The 25,489-nt window shown below is 39.7% G+C and overlaps 1 protein-coding gene and 1 long non-coding RNA gene across 5 annotated transcripts in view; one reads left to right on the top strand and one right to left on the bottom strand.

Annotated features, from left to right (window-relative positions):
• The window catches only part of LOC137391006 (uncharacterized), a 50,893-nt gene that overhangs the window by 1,409 nt on the left and 23,995 nt on the right, over positions 1–25,489 (bottom strand). For 2 of the 4 annotated variants that reach the window (XM_068077336.1, XM_068077337.1), the window contains exon 5: positions 5,769–6,008. The exons of the other annotated variants lie outside the window; for them this stretch is intronic. In XM_068077336.1, coding sequence (XP_067933437.1) covers positions 5,975–6,008 — 34 coding nt within the window. In that variant the 3' untranslated portion in view covers positions 5,769–5,974. Of the gene's footprint in view, positions 1–5,768; positions 6,009–25,489 lie in introns of those variants that run through there. 4 annotated transcript variants of the gene reach the window in all.
• Positions 6,263–9,092, top strand: LOC137389612 (uncharacterized). The gene is made up of 3 exons (XR_010978074.1): positions 6,263–6,374; positions 7,360–7,536; positions 8,994–9,092. It is a non-coding gene; the product is annotated as an uncharacterized lncRNA (long non-coding RNA).

Raw genomic sequence — 25,489 nt, 5'->3', positions numbered from 1 at the left:
TTTTGCAACATTTTACACCTGGCTCACTTTGCTCCACTACCGAGGCAAGGTGAGCCACCCAATGGGGCAAAGTGAGCCATAGCAATAAATATGTGATTTGATTGCACATAATATATATTTGATATCTTTTAACTGTTTTAAAACATTGAGTGTGACAATTGTCTAACTAAATTTGACTTATGACTAAGACAGAACATGGTAAACTAATTATACATAGTTTATAACATAAAATGTGGGAGCAAGTCGTATGAGCATTATCGTGAAATAATGTAGTAAAAAGTGTGTCGCCTACAGTCTCTATCAGCAGTGTTATTGAGAATAGTTTATCTTACAGTGTAAGCAGATAAATCTACTCTGAATGTAGTTCGATTTCTAACCCTCAGAGTCCCACCAGTGTTTACTGGCTGCCCTAAAAATATAACTATAGATTCAAAGTCAACATCATACACGTCTTCCTCCTCTGGATAAACAAAGCAGTTTCCAGCTTTTCTTATGAAACTGATGGTAACTGAGTTTTCATTACATTTCATGACTCTTCCTGCATAATAAACATTAAAGATTGACTTGCAACAAAATTCACATTACAGTTATTTGCTATCAAAACATTCACCATGTCTTACTCTGCTGTGTTGTAGTTGCAAAATAGGTGGAAATGGATTTACAAACTCTTAAAAGCTCAAAAACGAACAGTTAATCGCGGTCATTACGAGACCGCCATAAATTAGAATCTCTTTCCAAAACGGCTCAAATGGGACGTAACTGTACCAGATGGCTTCTGTTTACACTTTCACGCAACCTCATTCGTCGAAATATTTTCACAAATATACTTCATGCATTCAATGAAACCATGTCTATTGTCCTCACATGTCTATTTCATCGTCATTGTAATGCTGTCACTTTCAGCACTGATAACTTATAACCTACCGTGAGAATTTGTTTAATTTTTTAACCTTAGCTCGAAGGAGTACATATCATTGTCTGGTAAACATGACGAGCCTGTTGGTCACCTGTGATAATCAAAATATGTTGCAAAAATTATTCACGAAGTATGGGTCACATGATCAGATTACGACTAGATGATTAGTTCAAGTCGAAACAAAACTGTAAAGTAGCGATCATCTATATTTGATACGGTCTTTTGATACCAAATAACTGTAATGTGAATTTTGTTGCAAGTCAACCTTAGCCAATTCCGTACCAAACTAAAACATGATTATTGATGTTAATATTGTCCCTAGTAGGAGGTACATCTTTACTTTCATCTTTATCTGGACTTTCTTCATCAGAACACAATAATTATTAGCCTAACTCTTCTTCCTCTGATGAAGAATCTGTTTGCTCTTTTTTCTTAGTTTTTCTTGTCTTGTTCTTAGTCACAGTTACTTTGGATGTTTTTAGCGTAGATCTAATCCAAGTAGACACATGTTGCTACACTTTAAACACCGGCTCACCTGCTTTCTTGTTTCTTGACCAGCTTGGTGGAATACTCAAGTCATTAGCCATGCTGTATTTGTAAGCTAGTTCACATACTTTTTCAGTAGATAAACCTTAAAATCTGTTGTCTAGATTTTTTAAATGGCTAGCCAACTCTTCTTACTTCTCATGCAACACCTGAGATCTACGAGATCTCTCATTCCTGCGCGAAGAGACGGTCACTTAGACGATGTTGTACAATAATGCAGTAACTTAAACAACTTTTTAGTTAAATGTAAGATTAGCTTGGTTAGATGCCAAGCTCATAGAACATGGTCACAAATTATTTAAATTATATCTATAAATTAAACAGGGTACATAGAACACTTGGGCACCTGCTTGTCCTGTCATGTGGAAAAAATACTTTTTCTGGAATATCCTTGATGTGCACCAAGCGATTAGCTAGCCTTGGATGAGAAAAGAAAATGTGGTGCATTCTTCTCTTGAGGTTGAAAGGTAGTTTTGTCAACCCAGTTTATCGTACATCACAGTGTGAGAAGGAAATTTATCACAAACTCTCTTGTACACTAGAGTACAGGGTTACGATGCATTAGAACGGAACTGCGTCAACGAAGTGCAGTACGCAATAATTTTGCAATACATTACAACTTTCTAATTCACAGTAGACATCCACTGCTACTGTGCTCCTGTTTCACATTGCCCATTGCTATATATTGGGCATTCACTTTTATGAAGCATTACCTGACAGGCACCACTTCACGCACGCATGCTCTGAATGCACATTCTTCATAACATGAAACTGCTTGTGTACTGCAACTGCTGATTAGTATGAAGTTGATACTGTGGACCAGCTGACAATCCTGACTTTCCAAGCCTCTATACTGCATTGTGTACCATTTTTCACATACTGTGTTTAGCCAGTTCATGTAGGATACTCCTACTCTCACATCCTTTCATAATAGGAAGTCAGTCTGGCATTATCACAATTCTGATCGATGCAATTGAGGTTTTTGTGTTGTATTCTCTATAACATAATATGTTAAAAACGAAATAGATTTTTGCATTTCAACCATATAGCTAATTGTGATCAATTTGTTTGCCCACTCGTACTCAACTTTGACAGCATTCACATCTCGCCATCGTGCTGTGGTCGTGTCAAAGTCAACTCAATATTTGATTTTGTGATGAGTTTTCACAAAAATTGTGCTTAGGATGTATGTATGGTGTACTACTAACATTCCTACTACACCTTGCACTACGAAATACACATTAGCAACACTCTCATAACATCTAGCACTGCACATTGTGCGGAAGGCAACCTAGCCACTGTATCAATACCACTTATCCCACGACCAACCACGAGCGAAGCGATTGTTTGAGAGCTTTATGATAAATGCGTATGTGCACACAACTCACGAAAATTATTTATGAACAGCCGTCGCAAACCTTTGTACCGAAATCTCATCAACAAATTTAATCATTTTTCAATGGAGTCGTTTAAAGAATAGAGAAAGCATAATATTATTATGATTTATTAGTTATCTTGAGGTGTTGACTGATGTTCTGAAAAAAGAATCAAGGAGATTGACCCCCTAGAAGCTGAGATATAGACAGCCAAACACAGGTCTACCTAATAAAGAATCAGAGGAAAACCCTTCGAAAATCCCGAAAACTATGACATATAAAATCGACTTAATGGTCATGTGCCGGAGTTGCGCACCCTTACCGCCGTTACTTATAATGATTGTTTTGGCTACGAGATGTGAAACGCTTCTCGCGATAGTAAATAATTTACATACTAGCTCTGGTTTCTCAGGAAAATCATCCAAACATTGTGTGGTAAAGGCATTTGCCCACAACCCCTCGTCATGATTTTTTAAAGCAGAAGAGCAGATTTTGACTATTGTGCTTCAAATTTTAACTCGATCTCCACGGATATGCTCCGAAGATCATCTGTTCAACGAACGGCGCGTGTATAGTCTATATGCGATATCCGCGATTGCAGTTTTTTTAGAATACGAAATAGGAATGGGACTTTTTGTTCCTTCATCATTTTTCTACTGTGTATCTACTGCAGCATTCAGTTGATTTTCATGATTATCGTCACTATTAACAGACTGGAAGTTCACTACAGCCATAATCTTAAAAAGACTAACTTGACCGTGCTGCTCTTGCTATAAGAAAAAAAAACGATAACTTTTGCTTTGATTTTTCTATTGATCTATTATCTTATATATGATTATTTTTTATGATTTATATAATATTCATAATGCATATTATACAAAATAATAATATAACTGCGTATAGAATAAATGATGTAACTAATATAATTTGTAGAAAATTCCAAATGATAACCGAGATTGATTTAATTGATTCTATTTATTAGCTATAGTTAAAAAATCTGAACAACGCTAAAGATGAGTCTGAATAGGGAAGCTAAGTAGGAGAACAACAAAACTGAGCTGAACTAGCAAGATAGCGAAATGTTGCGAAATAATAGATGCGTGTAATTATTTTATGCTAAAACTAATCTACACGTCAGAGGGACTGGTTCGGAATTCTAGGAGCGATGATTGTTAGGCCCAATTTGATTGTTCTATACTTCCAGGGATTAAACCAATTAAAACGCCGTGATTGTTATAGGAGAGCGCATTAGTTGGCTTAATTGACCAATGACACACAAGTCGATTTCATACGTCATATATTGATGATTACCAAAACACTTTTGTTTTTTGGTAGACCTGTGTTTGGCTGGCTATATCTCAGCTTCTGGTTGGTCAATCTCCTTGATTCTTTTTTTAGAACATCAGTCAACACCTCAAGATGAATAATAAAGCATAATAATATTATGCTTTCTCTATTCTTTAAGTATAATAACGATACAAAACACATATAAACCTTTTTAAATATATTGCCAAGTCTTTGAAATTTGTAGACAATATCCTACAACTAACCCATCTGATCGGATTATACATAAATGGACAGATTAATTTAGCCTAAAATCGTCATTAAAACTTTGACAGGCTTTTTTTCATCAAAGTTAAGACCGGACAACGAAACGCCGACAAGGCCGCGCGATAGAGAGTAGAACTATTAAGTCGTGTGCATTTTACGAGAAAAACGTGCACATTTCACCAGTCTATGGCATTGTCCAATTGCTGAAGGTTTCTGTAACTAACGTAGAAGTACTGAAAAGTAATAGTTTTTTTGCCGATTTCAAAGTAACCGACATTTTGGACACTTATAATGATTACTTTGGTATTCCAACTGGTGTTCGAAGCAGTGAAAGTAAAGGAAATGACAATGATATTTCTCTAACGATTCTTATAAGATTATTACAATATTTAATTATAAAAATAATTATTCGATTTTAAAAGATTTAATTATAAGAATAATCATTCGAATTTACAAGATCGAAGTATATAGTGACCGATGTTGGGCAGTATGTTACTGTTATTATTTTTTCTAAATAATTTTGTTAAATAGATATTCTAAAAATCTAAATAAATATCACAACTTCTTGATATTGGTTGCTATGACGTTTTGAAATGTAAACGAAATCGTGCATTGGTTTTCTATTATTACTGTATTACTATATTAATAATATTGGTTATTCTAATAATATCAGTGCATTTTACTTCTAATATTGCATTTCTCCTATTGCAGAGGAGAGAGATATATAATATTTTCCTTTTATTGTTGTTGTCTGTTGTACATAATAATGCCCAGTACATTACAGCTACCATTGCAGTTACCTATAATTGCACTGCAGTGCCATTTGATTGCCAATATTGCATTTCTCAACCATCAGTACCCTTTCTTTTTTCCAATATCATTTTGGTCGTGGGCTGTATGACAGGGAATTTCTAATTATGAAATTCATGTTGAACTTTCATGCGCATACTAGTAGACGTACCACTAGTAAGTTGATTTGTGGGAAAGAAAAGTTGTAACAATACTTCAGTTTATTTAGTTTTTAAGAAATTATCAGAACAAGTTAACCTTTTATGTCCTATGTTTGACTATGTTAGTGTAAATCTTTCGCATAACTAAGGAGGTTGTTTTTATTCTTACTGATTTTTCATACATCGTCTAGGTGACCATCTCTTTGAACAGGAATGAGATGTCTCATTCACGATTCTTCTGTGTTTTCATGCTTTGAATGGGTTAGGAATTGCCCTACCATTTCATCAATTCGGAGTTGCACTATTTAGATCATTCCAAGATGAGCGATGTATTCCTCAAAATAAAACTTGTTAGAGTTTTTCTAACTTTTTTCATATCAGGGTCACTTTTCAATTCATGAGTAGCCAATCGCCAGATCAAAATAAAAAATTATTTCATCATCTTCATATGAGCAACCCATCATTCGCATGTAAATATTAATATGAAAGTAACAGGTCCAGATGAAATGGTATGGAGAAGCAGTAGAATGTTTTTGTAGCCGATACCCGCATAGCTGTGTGAAGTACGCTGAAATATTTTTTACCTCTACTGGGGAGAGCTTAGCTGAGTATTATCAAATCCGATCCATCAGCAGTCAGCATTTCTGTGATACTGAATAGTACTCCCACCTTCAAGAGACAAATACCCTCACATAAATTTATCGAAGCGAAATGGTCTGTAATAGGTTTGGATTCGTCTGTTCTTGTGATTTGGAGTGGAAGCAACTCCAAATCTATTCAAATCATGGAAACGCTCTGATTCTCAGGTGCTTTGATTCTGCTCTCATATTAATTTGTGATATTTGTAGGTGTTTTCTCAAAAGATGGACTTTTTCTCCGGCAGCTGATTCTTGATGGTCACTGGGATGACGTGCTTGAGTTCCTTCTGCCGCTCCATGGGGTGGAGGGCTTTGACAAAAACGCTGCCTTTACCTCATTTACAAGCATAAATTCCTGGAACTCCTTTGCATAAAGTTGGATCCTGGACCGTTACAGGTAAGTTGTCCTGACAGGTCATTACATGTGATAGTATCTGACAGGTCATTACATTTGAGAGTGTCTGACAAGTCTTTACAGGGTAGTGTGTCTGACAGGCTATTACATGTGAGAGTGTCTGACAGGCCATTACATGTGAGAGTATCTGACAGGCCATTACATGTGAGAGTGTCTGACAGGCCATTACATGTGAGAGTATCTGACAGGCCATTACATGTGAGAGTGTCTGACAGGCCATTACATGTGAGTGTGTCTGACAGGCCATTACATGTGAGAGTGTCTGACAGGCCATTACATGTGAGTGTGTCTGACAGGCCATTACATGTGAGAGTGTCTGACAGGCCATTACATGTGAGTGTATCTGACAGGCCATTACATGTGAGTGTGTCTGACAGGCCATTACATGTGAGTGTGCCTGACAGGCCTTTACATGTGAGTGTGCCTGACAGGCCATTACATGTGAGTGTATCTGACAGGCCATTACATGTGAGTGTGTCTGACAGGCCATTACATGTGAGAGTGTCTGACAGGCCATTTCACGTGGGAGTGTCTGACAGGCCATTACACGTGAGTTTGTCTGACAGGCCATTACATGTGAGTGTGTCTGACAGGCCATTACATGTGAGGGTGTCTGACAGGCCATTACATGTGGGAGTGTCTGACAGGCCAATACATGTGAGTTTGTCTGACACTCACATTACATGTGAGTGTGTTTGACAGGCCATTACATGTGAGAATACATATAATTATAGTTACAACTACACGTGCCATGAAGTTGTCACTCATTGACTCACTGTTTTCTAAAAAACACTTTTAGTTCTGATGCTACTTTGTTTGGATGTTTAGTTTCTTCAGTTTTTGTATTTTCGATTAAACACAGTCTGTTTCTGACATCTGTGATTGGCTAATGTCTTCCTTGGCTGTCATTCCATCATCATCCCTGTGGTTGGCTAGCAATCATTATTTTTTCATTTTGTTCATACAGAACCATGACTCCACATTGGACGAGGTCGTCAGCTGCCTCACTGAGTTAGAGCATCTTTGTTCTGATAGTAAGGAGTATGACAACTTGTGCTTTCTATTGACTCTTCCCTCCATTTCCTCTGATCAGGCCTACAAGAATTGGAACCCTTCCAGCGCCCGTATCAACTGCTTTAACGAGGTCGGCTCTCCATGTTGTTTTATTGCATGGGGTTACTTAGTCAGTGGGGTTATTATCTACACTCCTTGCTTTGTACAGTTACATGCTCTCCATGTTCCTATTGCATGGGGTTACTTAGTCAGTGGGGTTATCATCTACACTCCTTGCTTTGTACAGTTACATGATCTCCATGTTCTTATTGTTTGGGGTTACTTAGTCAGTAGGGTTATCATCTTCACTCCTTGCTTTGTACAGTTAGATGCTTTCCATGTTCTTATTGCATGGGGTTACTTAGTCAGTGGGGTTATCATCTACACTCCTTGCTCTGTACAGTTACATGCTCTCCATGTTCTTATTGCATGGGGTTACTTAGTCAGTGGGGTTACCATCTACACTCCTTGCTTTGCACAATTACATGCTCTCCATGTTCTTATTGCATGGGGTTACTTAGTCAGTGGGGTTATCATCTACACTCCTTGCTTTGTACAATTACATGCTCTCCATGTTCTTATTGCATGGGGTTACTTAGTCAGTAGGGTTATCATCTACACTCCTTGCTTTGTACAGTTACATGCTCTCCATGTTCTTATTGCATGGGGTTACTTAGTCAGTTGGGTTATCATTTACACTCCTTGCTTTGCACAATTCCACTTCAGTACTAACATTTGTAACTATACAGTAATCCATCACTACTTCCTGGCTCACCATTCACGGATTCAATACTTCACAGTAGAAAATTTTTGTTAAAATCGAGAGAAAATTAATTAAAAACCATTTAAAAAGTAAAATACATAAGACACATCAATCTCATGAATTATAAACATGTGACTTCCTTCTCACAACGAACCGAGTTAACACAAGTATGAATATTCAGGTCAGATGAAGTCCAAACTACGTTCATACTATGTAAGTGTATTCTGTGGTTTTAAATACTGGGACTGGGGTTGAAATATAAACTGTAGGTCAATCAATATAATTTCAAATTACTTATTATATAAGAAATCAATACAATATGCTTAGAAAGCAGTGTAAGTGTTTTGGTGTTAAAATTTTGGCTCTTACATATACTTTAAAACATAAGCTTTTATTTAGCAAATTTTCACTTATCACTGGGACGCCGGTTCCCCTTGACAACCTTATATCAACTGTACTTGAATATTCCATGTACACAGTTAGTATAGATAGCATGAGTTCCATTAACTTTGGCTGTGCTAAATGATAGATAAAACCTTAGGCCTTAGTGAAGTTTTGATCACACATAGCCTAATGATACAATTGAACAACATTTTTACCATGAGGGTAAATTTATCAAAACCATTGCTTGGCGAGGAGGTTTTTAGCCCTACCAGCAATAACTACAACCTGTACAGTATATTGAGCAAAAATTACAAATCATGGATGTAGGGAATGTTTAAACACGATGTTTGAGAAGGTTTTATGTTCTTATTTTGCTGTCAATATTGTCTCTGTTCTTTCAGCTATACCCACTGGTCAGCAGGTTCATCGGGCTTGAAAAGGCAGCACCGAGCAATTCATCAGCTAAACACGACAGACTAGTTAACCTGCTTGCTAAAGGTCAGTTTTCAGACTAGTTAATCTGTTCACTATAGGTGTGTTTTCAGACTAATTAACCTGCTCACTAAAAGTCAGTTTTCAGACTAGTTAACCTGCTCGCTAAAGGTCAGTTTTTAGACTAGTTAACCTGCTTGCTAAAGGTCAGTTTTCGGACTAGTTAACCTGCTCACTAAAGGTCAGTTTTCAGACTAGTTAACCTGCTAGCTATAGGTCAGTTTTCAGACTAGTTAATGGTACTAGTACCTTCCATTGCAATGAATTCTCCAACTGTGGACTATGTCATACCTATTGTACTCGTTGGTTCCGTTGCAAGGAAAGTTACAACTGTGGGTCATGTCATATCTATTGTATTTGTAGCTTCCATAGCAGTGAAAGCTACAGCTGTGGGTCGTGTCATAACCATTGTACGCGTAGCTTCGATTGCAATGAAAGCTACAACCGTAGATCATGTCATACCTATTCTACTTGTAGCTTCCCTTGCATTGAAAGTTACAACTGTGGGTCATGTCATACCTATTGTACTCGTAGTTTCCATTGCAATGAAAACTACAACTGTGGATTATGTCATACCTATTCTACTTGTAGCTTCCATTGCGATGAAAGCTACAACTGTGATGTGTGTTTGAATACCTGTGTGTGTGCGTGTGTGTATGTGTGTGCGTCCACGTGTGTGTGTGTGTGTGCGCTTGTATGTGTATGCGTTTTGTTCGTGTGTTTGAACATGTATACATGCGTCTATGCAGGTCTGCGCATCTGTCCTCGTGCTATGTGTATGTGTCTTCGCAGTTGTTAGCATGCTTTTGGATATGTGTCTGTCCGTGTCTGCGTGACTGTCTTCGGAATTATCATCATTTTTCTTCAAACTTTGCTCCAAATATTGCAGGTTTGCCAAGGTTAATTTTGTTGAATCACAACAAGATCTTCAAAGTCTGTCAAGAGGTTACTGAAATCTTCAAGGACGGCTTTTTAACTCGAAATTTGAAGGTACAGTTGGAACTATCAAGCTGTCAATATTTGGGACCTCTCTCAAGCTGCTATTGTGAACTCTCAATAGAACATTGATTGGTAAACGAATCAAATCCGTTGCATTTACTTGTACATACATGTATCCGGTTACATAAGTGTGTTTGTATGTGCATGCATGTTGGTGGGAGTTTGGTGTGTGCAAGCGTGTTTGCGCATGACTGCTATGCGTGACCGTATGTCTGACTATGTGTGTGTGCAAGTGTGTGTTCGTTTAATCGCCCAAGTGTGTTTCTGTGTGTGTCTCTGCGTGTGAGTTTGTGTATTTCTGTGCACAGCCGTGTCTGTACATTTTTCTATGCTTGTGTATCTGAGTTTGGGTGTGTTTGCGTGTGTGTGTGTTTGTGTGTGTCGCTGTCCGTGTCTGTGTGTATGCCTTTGCACGTTTATGGCAGGTGTCTGTTCTGAGCAAGTATGTGAATGTATTTGTCCGTCTCTGTGTCTGCGTGACTATTATTAGAGTTACCATCAAAGCTCTGGAAACATTTTTCCAAATGGTGCAATATCACGAGATTTAATATGGGGAACTTTATTCAATCACGCCAAGCTGTTTTAATCTGTCAAGAGGTTACCGTGCACTTTAAAAACAAGTTTTATACGTGCAAGTAAAAGATACATTTAACACTATTTAATGTGTGTTTGAAGACCTGTGTGTGTGCATGCGTGTATGCATGTGTGTCCACGTGTGTGTGTGTGCGTGCGTGCGTGCGTGCGTGCGTGCGTGCGTGCGTGTGTGTGTGTATGCCTTTGCACGTTCATGTCAGGTGTCTGTTCTGAGCAAGTATATGAATGTATTTGTCCGTCTCTGTGTCTGCGTGACTATTATTAGAGTTACCATCAAAGCTCTGGAAACATTTTTCCAAATGGTGCAATATCACGAGATTTAATATGGGGAACTTTATTCAATCACGCCAAGCTGTTTTAATCTGTCAAGAGGTTACCGTGCACTTTAAAAACAAGTTTTATACGTGCAAGTAAAAGATACATTTAACACTATTTAATGTGTGTTTGAAGACCTGTGTGTGTGCATGCGTGTATGCATGTGTGTCCACGTGTGTGTGTGTGTGTGTGCGTGCGTGCGTGCGTGCGTGCATGCGTGCGTGTGTGTGTATGCCTTTGCACGTTCATGTCAGGTGTCTGTTCTGAGCAAGTATATGAATGTATTTGTCCGTCTCTGTGTCTGCGTGACTATTATTAGAGTTACCATCAAAGCTCTGCAAACATTTTTCCAAATGGTGCAATATCACGAGATTTAATGTGGGGAACTTTATTCAATCACGCCAAGCTGTTTTAATCTGTCAACAGGTTACCGTGCACTTTAAAAACAAGTTTTATACCTGCAAGTAAAAGATACATTTAACACTATTTAATGTGTGTTTGAATACCTGTGTGTGTGTGTGCGTGCGTGTATGCATGTGTGTCCACGTGTGTGTGCGCACCTGTATGTGTATGCGTTTTGTTTGTATGTGTGAACATGCATGTGTGTGTCTATGCAAGTCTGCGCATTTATTCTCGTGATATGTGTATGTGTCTTCGCAGTTGTTAGCATGCTTTTGGATGTGTGTCTGTCCATGTCTGCGTGACTGTCATCGGAATTATCATTATTTTTCTTCAAACTTTGCTTCAAATGTTGCAGGTACGCTAAGGTGAATTTTGTTCATTAACAACAAGAATTTCAAAGTGTGTCAAGAGGTTACTATAATCTTCAAGGACGGCTTCTCACTCGAAAGTTGAAGGTACAGTTGGAACTATCAAACTGTCCCTATTTTCGACCGCTATCGAGCTGCCACAATGAACTCTCAAAAGAACATTTGGCGATTGATAAACAAATCAAATCCGTTTCATTTACTGGTACATACATGTATCTTGTTACATAAGCGCGTGTGTATGTGCATGCATGTTGGTGGGAGTTTGGTGTGTGCAAGCGTGTTTGCGCATGACTGTGTGTGCGTGACCGTATGTGAGTCCGACTATGTGTGTGTGCAAGTGTGTGTCTGTTTAGTCGCCTAAATGTGTTTCTGTGTGTGTCTCTGCGTATGAATTTATGTATTTCTGTGCACAGCTGTAACTGTACATCTATGTATGTTTGTGTATTTAAATTTGTGAGTGCGTGTGTGTGTCGCTGTCCGTGTCTGTGTAAATGTCTTTGCGCGATTATGTCGGTGTCTGTTCTGAGCAAGTATATGAATATATTTGTCCGTCTCTGTGTCTGCGTGACTATTATTAGAATTACCATCAATGTTCTGTAAACATCTTTTCAAATAGGCCAGTATCGCGAGGTTTAATGTGAGGAACTTTATTCAATCACGCCACGCTGTTTTAATCTGTCAAGAAGTTACAGTGCACTTTAAAAACAAGTTTTATACCTGAACGCAAAACATACATTTTAAACCATTTAATGTGTGTTTGCATAAACGTGTGTGTGCGCGTGTTTGTGTGTGTGCATGTGTTTATACATGTGTGTATGCATGTGTTTCTATGTGTGTATGTTTCTATGTGTGTGTGTGCGTGCGTGCGTGTGTGTGTGTGTGTGTATGCACGTGTGTATGCACGTGTGTAGGCATGTGTGGCTACATTTTTGTGTGTGCGCGCCTGTACGTGTATGCGTTTTGTTTGTGTATGTGAACATGTATACATGCGTCTATGCAGGTCTGCGCATCTGTGCTATGTGTATCTGTGTATGTGTGTTTGCAGTTGTTAGCATATTTTTGAATGTGTGTCTGTCTGTGTCTGGGTGACTCTCATAGGAATTATCATCATTTTTCTTCAAACTTTGCTCCAAATGTTGCAGGTTTGCCAAGGTTAATTTTGCTCAATCACAACAAGATTTTCAAAGTCTGTCAAGAGGTTACTAAAATCTTCAAGGACGGCTTTTTAACTCGAAATTTGAAGGTACAGTTGGAACTATCAAACTGTCACTATTTGGGACTTATCTCAAGCTGCTATTGTGAACTCTCAATAGAACATTTGGCGATTGGTAAACGAATCAAATCCGTTGCATTTACTGGTACATACATGTATCCGGTTACATAAGTGTGTTTGTATGTGCATGCATGTTGGTGGGAGTTTGGTGTGTGCAAGCGTGTTTGCGCATGACTGCGTGTTTGCGCATGACTGCGTGTGCGTGACCGTATGTGAGTCTGACTATGTGTGTGTGCAAGTGTGTGTTTGCTTAATCGCCCAAGGGTATTTCCGTGCACAGCTGTGTCTGTACATGTTTGTATGTTTGTGTATCTGAGTTTCGGTGTGTTTGCGTGTGTGTGTGTGTGTGTGCGTGTGTGTGTGCGTGCGTGCGTGCGTGCGTGCGTGCGTGCGTGCGTGCGTGCGTGCGTGCGTGCGTGCGTGCGTGCGTGCGTGCGTGCGTGCGTGCGTGCGTGCGTGCGTGCGTGCGTGTGTGTGTGTGTATGCCTTTGCACGTTCATGTCAGGTGTCTGTTCTGAGCAAGTATATGAATGTATTTGTCCGTCTCTGTGTCTGCCTGACTATTATTAGAGTTACCATCAAAGCTCTGCAAACATTTTTCCAAATGGTGCAATATCGCGAGATTTAATGTGGGGAACTTTATTCAATCATGCCAAGCTGTTTTAATCTGTCAAGAGGTTACCGTGCACTTTAAAAACAAGTTTTATACCCGCAAGTAAAAGATACATTTAAAACTATTTAATGCGTGTCTGAATACCTGTGTGTGTGTGCGTGTGTGTATGCATGTGTGTCCACGTGTGTGTGTGTGTGTGTGCGTGCGTGTGTGTGTGTGCGTGTGCGTGTGTGTGTATGCCTTTGCACGTTTATGTCAGGTGTCTGTTCTGAGCAAGTATATGAATGTATTTGTCCGTCTCTGTGTCTGCGTGACTATTATTAGAGTTACCATCAAAGCTCTGCAAACATTTTTCCAAATGGTGCAATATCACGAGATTTAATGTGGGGAACTTTATTCAATCACGCGAAGCTGTTTTAATCTGTCAAGAGGTTACCGTGCACTTTAAAAACCAGTTTTATACCTGCAAGTAAAAGATACATTTAAAATTAATTAATGTGTGTTTGAATACCTGTGTGTGTGCGTGCGTGTATGCATGTGTGTCCACGTGTGTGTGTGTGTGTGCGCACCTGTATGTGTATGTGTTTTGTTTGTATGTGTGAACATGCATGTGTGTGTCTATGCAAGTCTGCGCATTTATTCTCGTGATATGTGTATGTGTCTTCGCAGTTGTTAGCATGCTTTTGGATGTGTGTCTGTCCATGTCTGCGTGACTGTCATCGGAATTATCATTATTTTTCTTCAAACTTTGCTTCAAATGTTGCAGGTACGCTAAGGTGAATTTTGTTCATTAACAACAAGAATTTCAAAGTGTGTCAAGAGGTTACTATAATCTTCAAGGACGGCTTCTCACTCGAAAGTTGAAGGTACAGTTGGAACTATCAAACTGTCCCTATTTTCGACCGCTATCAAGCTGCCACAGTGAACTCTCAAAAGAACATTTGGCGATTGATAAACAAATCAAATCCGTTGCATTTACTGGTACATACATGTATCTGGTTACATAAGCGCGTGTGTATGTGCATGCATGTTGGTGGGAGTTTGGTGTGTGCAAGCGCGTTTGCGCATGACTGTGTGTGCGTGACCGTATGTGAGTCCGACTATGTGTGTGTGCAAGTGTGTGTCTGTTTAATCGCCTAAATGTGTTTCTGTTTGTGTCTCTGCGTATGAGTTTATGTATTTCTGTGCACAGCTGTAACTGTACATCTATGTATGTTTGTGTAGTTAAACTTGTGTGTGCGTGTGTGTGTGTCGCTGTCCGTGTCTGTGTAAATGTCTTTGCGCGATTATGTCTGTGTCTGTTCTGAGCAAAACTATGAATGTATTTGTCCGTCTCTGTGTCTGCGTGACTATTATTAGAATTACCATCAATGTTCTGTAAACATCTTTTCAAATAGGGCAGTATCGCGAGGTTTAATTTGGGGAACTTTATTCAATCACGCCACGCTGTTTTAATCTGTCAAGAAGTTACAGTGCACTTTAAAAACAAGTTTTATACCTGAAAGCAAAACATACATTTTAAACCATTTAATGTGTGTTTGCATAAACGTGTGTGTGCGCGTGTTTGTGTGTGTGCATGTGTTTATACATGTGTGTATGCATGTGTTTCTATGTGTGTATGTTTCTATGTGTGTGTGTGCGTGCGTGTGTGTGTGTATGCACGTGTGTATGCACGTGTTTATGCATGTGTGGGTATGTTTTTGTGTGTGCGCGCGCCTGTACGTGTATGCGTTTTGTTTGTGTGTGTGAACATGTATACATGCGTCTATGCAGGTCTGCGCATCTGTGCTATGTGTACGTGTGTATGTATGTTCGCAGTTGTTAGCATATTTTTGAATGTGTGTCTGTCTGTGTCTGGGTGACTCTCATCGGAATTGTCATCATTTTTCTTCAAACTTTGCTCCAAATGTTGCAGGTATGCCAAGGTGAATTTTGTTCAATAACAACAAGAATTTCAAAGTGTGTCAAGAGGTTACTATAATCTCCAAGGGCGGCTTATCACTCAAAAGTTGAAGGTACAGTTGGAACTATCGATCTGTCACTATTTGGGACCTCTCTCAAGCTGCTATTGTGAACTCTCAATAGAACATTTGGCGATTGGTAAACGAATCAAATCCGTTGCATTTACTGGTACATACATGTATCCGGTTACATATGTGTGTTTGTATGTGCATGCATGTTGGTGGGAGTTTGGTGTGTGCAAGCGTGTTTGCGCATGACTGCGTGTGCGTGACCGTATGTGAGTCTGACTATGTGTGTGTGCAAGTGTGTGTTTGTTTAATCGCCCAAGGGTGTTTCTGCGTGTGTCTCTGCGTGTGAGTTTGTGTATTTCTGTGCACAGTTGTGTCTGTACATCTTTGTATGTTTGTTTATTTAAATTTGTGTGTGCGCGCGTGTGTGTGACACTGTCCGTGTCTGTGTGTACGTCTTTGCGCGTTTATATCTGTGTCTGTTTTGAGCAAGTATATGAATGTATTTGTCCGTCTCTGTGTCTGCGTGACTATTATTAGAGTTACCATCAAAGCTCTGCAAACATTTTTCCAAATAGGGCAATATCGCGAGATTTAATGTGGGGAACTTTATTCAATCACGCCAAGCTGTTTTAATCTGTCAAGAGGTTACCGTGCACTTTAAAAACAAGTTTTATACCCGCAAGTAAAAGATACATTTAAAACTATTTAATGTGTGTTTGAATACCTGTGTGTGTGCGTGCGTGTATGCATGTGTGTCCACGTGTGTGTGTGTGCGCGCCTGTATGTGTATGCGGTTTGTTTGTATGTGTGAAGATGCATGTGTGTGTCTATGCAAGTCTGCGCATCTATTCTCGTGATATGTGTATGTGTCTTCGCAGTTGTTAGCATGCTTTTGAGTGTGTGTCTGTCCGTGTCTGCGTGACTGTCATCATTATTATCATTATCACTGTTATCATTATTTTTCTTCAAACTTTGCTTCAAATGTTGCAGGTACGCCAAGGTGAATTTTTTTCATTAATAACTAGAATTTCAAAGTGTATCAAGAGGTTACTATAATCTTCAAGGACGGCTTCTCACTCGAAAGTTGAAGGTACAGTTGGAACTATCAAACTGTCCCTATTTTGGACCGCTATCAAGCTGCCACAGTGAACTCTCAAAAGAACATTTGGCGATTGATAAACAATTCCAATCCGTTGCATTTACTGGTACATACATGTATCTGGTTACATAACCGCGTGTGTATGTGCATGCATGTTGGTGGGAGTTTGGTGTGTGCAAGCGTGTTTGCCCATGACTGTGTGTGCGTGACCGTATGTGAGTCTGACTATGTGTGTGTGCAAGTGTGTGTCTGTTTAATCACCCAAGTGTGTTTCTGTGTGTGTCTTTGCGTGTGAGTTTGTGTATTTCTGTGCACAGCTGTGTCTGTACATCTTTGTATGTTTGTGTATCTGAGTTTCGGTGTGTTTGCGCGCGCGTGTGTGTGTCGCTGTCCGTGTCTGTGTGTATGCCTTTGCACGTTCATGTCAGGTGTCTGTTCTGAGCAAGTATATGAATGTATTTGTCCGTCTCTGTGTCTGCCTGACTATTATTAGAGTTACCATCAAAGCTCTGCAAACATTTTTCCAAATGGTGCAATATCACGAGATTTAATGTGGGGAACTTTATTCAATCACGCCAAGCTGTTTTAATCTGTCAAGAGGTTACCGTGCACTTTAAAAACAAGTTTTATACCTGCAAGTAAAAGATACATTTAACACTATTTAACGTGTGTTTGAATACCTGTGTGTGTGCGTGCGTGCGTGTATGCATGTGTGTCCACGTGTGTGTGTGTGCGCGCCTGTATATGTATGCATTTTGTTTGTATGTGTGAACATGCATGTGTGTGTCTATGCAAGTCTGCGCATCTGTCCTCGTGCTATGTGTATGTGTCTTCGCAGTTGTTAGCATGCTTTTGGATGTGTGTCTGTCCGTGTCTGCATGACTGTCATCGGAATTATCATTATTTTTTTCTTCAAACTTTGCTTCAAATGTTGCAGGTACGCCAAGGTGAATTTTGTTCATTAACAACAAGAATTTCAAAGTGTGTCAAGAGGTTACTATAATCTTCAAGGACGGCTTCTCACTCGAAAGTTGAAGGTACAGTTGGAACTATCAAACTGTCCCTATTTTGGACCGCTATCAAGCTGCCACAGTGAACTCTCAAAAGAACATTTGGCGACTGATAAACAAATCAAATCCGTTGCATTTACTGGTACATACATGTATCTGGTTACATAAGCGCGTGTGTATGTGCATGCATGTTGGTTGGAGTTTGGTGTGCGCAAGCGTGTTTGCGCATGACTGCGTGTGCGTTACCGTTTGTGAGTCCGACTATGTGTGTGTGCAATTGTGTGTCTGTTTAATCGCCCAAGGGTGTTTCTGCGTGTGTCTCTGCGTGTGAGTTTGTGTATTTCTGTGCACAGTTGTGTCTGTAAATCTTTGTATGTTTGTTTATTTAATTTTGTGTGTGCGCTCGTGTGTGTGACACTGTCCGTGTCTGTGTGTACGTCTTTGCGCGTTTATGTCTGTGTCTGTTTTGAGCAAGTATATGAATGTATTTGTCCGTCTCTGTGTCTGCGTGACTATTATTAGAGTTACCATCAAAGCTCTGCAAACATTTTTCCAAATAGGGCAATATCGCGAGATTTAATGTGGGGAACTTCATTCAATCACGCCAAGCTGTTTTAATCTGTCAAGAGGTTACCATGCACTTTAAAAACAAGTTTTATACCCGCAAGTAAAAGATACATTTAAAACTATTTAATGTGTGTTTGAATACCTGTGTGTGTGCGTGCGTGTATGCATGTGTGTCCACGTGTGTGTGTGTGCGCGCCTGTATGTGTATGCGTTTTGTTTGTATGTGTGAAGATGCATGTGGGTGTCTATGCAAGTCTGCGCATCTATTCTCGTGATATGTGTATGTGTCTTCGCAGTTGTTAGCATGCTTTTGAGTGTGTGTCTGTCCGTGTCTGCGTGACTGTCATCATTATTATCATTATCACTGTTATCATTATTTTTCTTCAAACTTTGCTTCAAATGTTGCAGGTACGCCAAGGTGAATTTTTTTCATTAACAACTAGAATTTCAAAGTGTATCAAGAGGTTACTATAATCTTCAAGGACGGCTTCTCACTCGAAAGTTGAAGGTACAGTTGGAACTATCAAACTGTCCCTATTTTGGACCGCTATCAAGCTGCCACAGTGAACTCTCAAAAGAACATTTGGCGATTGATAAACAAATCCAATCCGTTGCATTTACTGGTACATACATGTATCTGGTTACATAAGCGCGTGTGTATGTGCATGCATGTTGGTGGGAGTTTGGTGTGTGCAAGCGTGTTTGCGCATGACTGCGTGTGCGTGACCGTATGTGAGTCCGACTATGTGTGTGTGCAAGTGTGTGTCTGTTTAATCACCCAAGTGTGTTTCTGTTTGTGTCTCTGCGTATGAGTTTATGTATTTCTGTGCACAGCTGTAACTGTACATCTATGTATGTTTGTGTATTTAAATTTGTGAGTGCGTGTGTGTGTGTCGCTGTCCGTGTCTGTGTAAATGTCTTTGCGCGATTATGTCTGTGTCTGTTCTGAGCAAGTATATGAATATATTTGTCCGTCTCTGTGTCTGCGTGACTATTATTAGAATTACCATCAATGTTCTGTAAACATCTTTTCAAATAGGCCAGTATCGCGAGGTTTAATGTGAGGAACTTTATTCAATCACGCCACGCTGTTTTAATCTGTCAAGAAGTTACAGTGCACTTTAAAAACAAGTTTTATACCTGAACGCAAAACATACATTTTAAACCATTTAATGTGTGTTTGCATAAACGTGTGTGTGCGCGTGTTTGTGTGTGTGCATGTGTTTATACATGTGTGTATGCATGTGTTTCTATGTGTGTATGTTTCTATGTGTGTGTGTGCGTGCGTGTGTGTGTTTATCACGTGTGTATGCACGTGTTTATGCATGTGTGGGTACGTTTTTGTGTGTGCGCGCCTGTACGTGTATGCGTTTTGTTTGTGTGTGTGAACATGTATACATGCGTCTATGCAGGTCTGCGCATCTGTGCTATGTGTATGTGTGTATGTATGTTCTCAGTTGTTAGCATATTTTGGAATGTGTGTCTGTCTGTGTCTAGGTGACTCTCATCGGAATTGTCATCATTTTTCTTCAAACTTTGCTCCAAATGTTGCAGGTATGCCAAGGTGAATTTTGTTCAATAACAACAAGAAATTCAAAGTGTGTCAAGAGGTTACTATAATCTCCAAGGGCGGCTTATCACTCAAAAGTTGAAGGTACAGTTGGAACTATCAAACTGTCACTATTTGGGACCTCTCTCAAGCTGCTATTGTGAACTCTCAATAGAACATTTGGCGATTGGTAAACGAATCAAATCCGTTGCATTTACTGGTACATACATGTATCCGGTTACATATGTGTGTTTGTATGTGCATGCATGTTGGTGGGAGTTTGGTGTGTGCAAGCGTGTTTGCGCATGACTGCGTGTGCGTGACCGTATGTGAGTCTGACTATGTGTGTGTGCAAGTGTGTGTTTGTTTAATCGCCCAAGGGTGTTTCTGTGTGTGTCTCTGCTTATGAATTTATGTATTTCTTTGCACAGCTGTAACTGTACATTTATGTATGTTTGTGTATTTAAATTTGTGTGTGCGCGCGCGTATGTGTGACGCTGTCCGTGTCTGTGTGTACGTCTTTGCGCGTTTATGTCTGTGTCTGTTTTGAGCAAGTATATGAATGTATTTGTCCGTCTCTGTGTCTGCGTGACTATTATTAGAGTTACCATCAAAGCTCTGCAAACATTTTTCCAAATGGTGCAATATCGCGAGATTTAATGTGGGGAACTTTATTCAATCATGCCAAGCTGTTTTAATCTGTCAAGAGGTTACCGTGCACTTTAAAAACAAGTTTTATACCCGCAAGTAAAAGATACATTTAAAACTATTTAATGCGTGTTTGAATACCTGTGTGTGTGTGCGTGTGTGTATGCATGTGTGTCCACGTGTGTGTGTGTGTGTGCGTGCGTGTGTGTGTGTGCGTGTGCGTGTGTGTGTATGCCTTTGCACGTTTATGTCAGGTGTCTGTTCTGAGCAAGTATATGAATGTATTTGTCCGTCTCTGTGTCTGCCTGACTATTATTAGAGTTACCATCAAAGCTCTGCAAACATTTTTCCAAATGGTGCAATATCACGAGATTTAATGTGGGGAACTTTATTCAATCACGCCAAGCTGTTTTAATCTGTCAAGAGGTTACCGTGCACTTTAAAAACAAGTTTTATACCTGCAAGTAAAAGATACATTTAAAATTAATTAATGTGTGTTTGAATACCTGTGTGTGTGTGTGCGTGCGTGTATGCATGTGTGTCCACGTGTGTGTGTGTGTGCGCACCTGTATGTGTATGCGTTTTGTTTGTATGTGTGAACATGCATGTGTGTGTCTATGCAAGTCTGCGCATTTATTCTCGTGATATGTGTATGTGTCTTCGCAGTTGTTAGCATGCTTTTGGATGTGTGTCTGTCCATGTCTGCGTGACTGTCATCGGAATTATCATTATTTTTCTTCAAACTTTGCTTCAAATGTTGCAGGTACGCTAAGGTGAATTTTGTTCATTAACAACAAGAATTTCAAAGTGTGTCAAGAGGTTACTATAATCTTCAAGGACGGCTTCTCACTCAAAAGTTGAAGGTACAGTTGGAACTATCAAACTGTCCCTATTTTCGACCGCTATCGAGCTGCCACAATGAACTCTCAAAAGAACATTTGGCGATTGATAAACAAATCAAATCCGTTTCATTTACTGGTACATACATGTATCTTGTTACATAAGCGCGTGTGTATGTGCATGCATGTTGGTGGGAGTTTGGTGTGTGCAAGCGTGTTTGCGCATGACTGTGTGTGCGTGACCGTATGTGAGTCCGACTATGTGTGTGTGCAAGTGTGTGTCTGTTTAGTCGCCTAAATGTGTTTCTGTGTGTGTCTCTGCGTATGAATTTATGTATTTCTGTGCACAGCTGTAACTGTACATCTATGTATGTTTGTGTATTTAAATTTGTGAGTGCGTGCGTGTGTGTGTGTGTCGCTGTCCGTGTCTGTGTAAATGTCTTTGCGCGATTATGTCTGTGTCTGTTCTGAGCAAGTATATGAATATATTTGTCCGTCTCTGTGTCTGCGTGACTATTATTAGAATTACCATCAATGTTCTGTAAACATCTTTTCAAATAGGCCAGTATCGCGAGGTTTAATGTGAGGAACTTTATTCAATCACGCCACGCTGTTTTAATCTGTCAAGAAGTTACAGTGCACTTTAAAAACAAGTTTTATACCTGAACGCAAAACATACATTTTAAACCATTTAATGTGTGTTTGCATAAACGTGTGTGTGCGCGTGTTTGTGTGTGTGCATGTGTTTATACATGTGTGTATGCATGTGTTTCTATGTGTGTATGTTTCTATGTGTGTGTGTGCGTGCGTGCGTGCGTGTGTGTGTGTGTGTGTATGCTTGTGTGTATGCACGTGTGTAGGCATGTGTGGCTACATTTTTGTGTGTGCGCGCCTGTACGTGTATGCGTTTTGTTTGTGTATGTGAACATGTATACATGCGTCTATGCAGGTCTGCGCATCTGTGCTATGTGTATCTGTGTATGTGTGTTTGCAGTAGTTAGCATATTTTTGAATGTGTGTCTGTCTGTGTCTGGGTGACTCTCATAGGAATTATCATCATTTTTCTTCAAACTTTGCTCCAAATGTTGCAGGTTTGCCAAGGTTAATTTTGCTCAATCACAACAAGATTTTCAAAGTCTGTCAAAAGGTTACTAAAATCTTCAAGGACGGCTTTTTAACTCGAAATTTGAAGGTACAGTTGGAACTATCAAACTGTCACTATTTGGGACTTCTCTCAAGCTGCTATTGTGAACTCTCAATAGAACATTTGGCGATTGGTAAACAAATCAAATCCGTTGCATTTACTGGTACATACATGTATCCGGTTACATAAGTGTGTTTGTATGTGCATGCATGTTGGTGGGAGTTTGGTGTGTGCAAGCGTGTTTGCGCATGACTGCGTGTGCGTGACCGTATGTGAGTCTGACTATGTGTGTGTGCAAGTGTGTGTTTGCTTAATCGCCCAAGGGTATTTCTGTGCACAGCTGTGTCTGTACATGTTTGTATGTTTGTGTATCTGAGTTTCGGTGTGTTTGCGTGTGTGTGTGCGTGTGTGTGTGTATGCCTTTGCACGTTCATGTCAGGTGTCTGTTCTGAGCAAGTATATGAATGTATTTGTCCGTCTCTGTGTCTGCGTGACTATTATTAGAGTTACCATCAAAGCTCTGCAAACATTTTTCCAAATGGTGCAATATCACGAGATTTAATGTGGGGAACTTTATTCAATCACGCCAAGCTGTTTTAATCTGTCAAGAGGTTACCGTGCACTTTAAAAACAAGTTTTATACGTGCAAGTAAAAGATACATTTAAAATTAATTAATGTGTGTTTGAATACCTGTGTGTGTGCGTGCGTGTATGCATGTGTGTCCACGTGTGTGTGTGTGTGTGCGCACCTGTATGTGTATGTGTTTTGTTTGTATGTGTGAACATGCATGTGTGTGTCTATGCAAGTCTGCGCATTTATTCTCGTGATATGTGTATGTGTCTTCGCAGTTGTTAGCATGCTTTTGGATGTGTGTCTGTCCATGTCTGCGTGACTGTCATCGGAATTATCATTATTTTTCTTCAAACTTTGCTTCAAATGTTGCAGGTACGCTAAGGTGAATTTTGTTCATTAACAACAAGAATTTCAAAGTGTGTCAAGAGGTTACTATAATCTTCAAGGACGGCTTCTCACTCGAAAGTTGAAGGTACAGTTGGAACTATCAAACTGTCCCTATTTTCGACCGCTATCAAGCTGCCACAGTGAACTCTCAAAAGAACATTTGGCGATTGATAAACAAATCAAATCCGTTGCATTTACTGGTACATACATGTATCTGGTTACATAAGCGCGTGTGTATGTGCATGCATGTTGGTGGGAGTTTGGTGTGTGCAAGCGCGTTTGCGCATGACTGTGTGTGCGTGACCGTATGTGAGTCCGACTATGTGTGTGTGCAAGTGTGTGTCTGTTTAATCGCCTAAATGTGTTTCTGTTTGTGTCTCTGCGTATGAGTTTATGTATTTCTGTGCACAGCTGTAACTGTACATCTATGTATGTTTGTGTAGTTAAACTTGTGTGTGCGTGTGTGTGTGTCGCTGTCCGTGTCTGTGTAAATGTCTTTGCGCGATTATGTCTGTGTCTGTTCTGAGCAAAACTATGAATGTATTTGTCCGTCTCTGTGTCTGCGTGACTATTATTAGAATTACCATCAATGTTCTGTAAACATCTTTTCAAATAGGGCAGTATCGCGAGGTTTAATTTGGGGAACTTTATTCAATCACGCCACGCTGTTTTAATCTGTCAAGAAGTTACAGTGCACTTTAAAAACAAGTTTTATACCTGAAAGCAAAACATACATTTTAAACCATTTAATGTGTGTTTGCATAAACGTGTGTGTGCGCGTGTTTGTGTGTGTGCATGTGTTTATACATGTGTGTATGCATGTGTTTCTATGTGTGTATGTTTCTATGTGTGTGTGTGCGTGCGTGTGTGTGTATGCACGTGTGTATGCACGTGTTTATGCATGTGTGGGTATGTTTTTGTGTGTGCGCGCGCCTGTACGTGTATGCGTTTTGTTTGTGTGTGTGAACATGTATACATGCGTCTATGCAGGTCTGCGCATCTGTGCTATGTGTACGTGTGTATGTATGTTCGCAGTTGTTAGCATATTTTTGAATGTGTGTCTGTCTGTGTCTGGGTGACTCTCATCGGAATTGTCATCATTTTTCTTCAAACTTTGCTCCAAATGTTGCAGGTATGCCAAGGTGAATTTTGTTCAATAACAACAAGAATTTCAAAGTGTGTCAAGAGGTTACTATAATCTCCAAGGGCGGCTTATCACTCAAAAGTTGAAGGTACAGTTGGAACTATCGATCTGTCACTATTTGGGACCTCTCTCAAGCTGCTATTGTGAACTCTCAATAGAACATTTGGCGATTGGTAAACGAATCAAATCCGTTGCATTTACTGGTACATACATGTATCCGGTTACATATGTGTGTTTGTATGTGCATGCATGTTGGTGGGAGTTTGGTGTGTGCAAGCGTGTTTGCGCATGACTGCGTGTGCGTGACCGTATGTGAGTCTGACTATGTGTGTGTGCAAGTGTGTGTTTGTTTAATCGCCCAAGGGTGTTTCTGCGTGTGTCTCTGCGTGTGAGTTTGTGTATTTCTGTGCACAGTTGTGTCTGTACATCTTTGTATGTTTGTTTATTTAAATTTGTGTGTGCGCGCGTGTGTGTGACACTGTCCGTGTCTGTGTGTACGTCTTTGCGCGTTTATATCTGTGTCTGTTTTGAGCAAGTATATGAATGTATTTGTCCGTCTCTGTGTCTGCGTGACTATTATTAGAGTTACCATCAAAGCTCTGCAAACATTTTTCCAAATAGGGCAATATCGCGAGATTTAATGTGGGGAACTTTATTCAATCACGCCAAGCTGTTTTAATCTGTCAAGAGGTTACCGTGCACTTTAAAAACAAGTTTTATACCCGCAAGTAAAAGATACATTTAAAACTATTTAATGTGTGTTTGAATACCTGTGTGTGTGCGTGCGTGTATGCATGTGTGTCCACGTGTGTGTGTGTGCGCGCCTGTATGTGTATGCGGTTTGTTTGTATGTGTGAAGATGCATGTGTGTGTCTATGCAAGTCTGCGCATCTATTCTCGTGATATG

Source organism: Watersipora subatra, chromosome 3 (genome assembly GCF_963576615.1).
Source record: "Watersipora subatra chromosome 3, tzWatSuba1.1, whole genome shotgun sequence".
Taxonomy (NCBI): domain Eukaryota; kingdom Metazoa; phylum Bryozoa; class Gymnolaemata; order Cheilostomatida; family Watersiporidae; genus Watersipora; species Watersipora subatra.
This window is presented reverse-complemented; position numbering and strand designations above follow the sequence as displayed.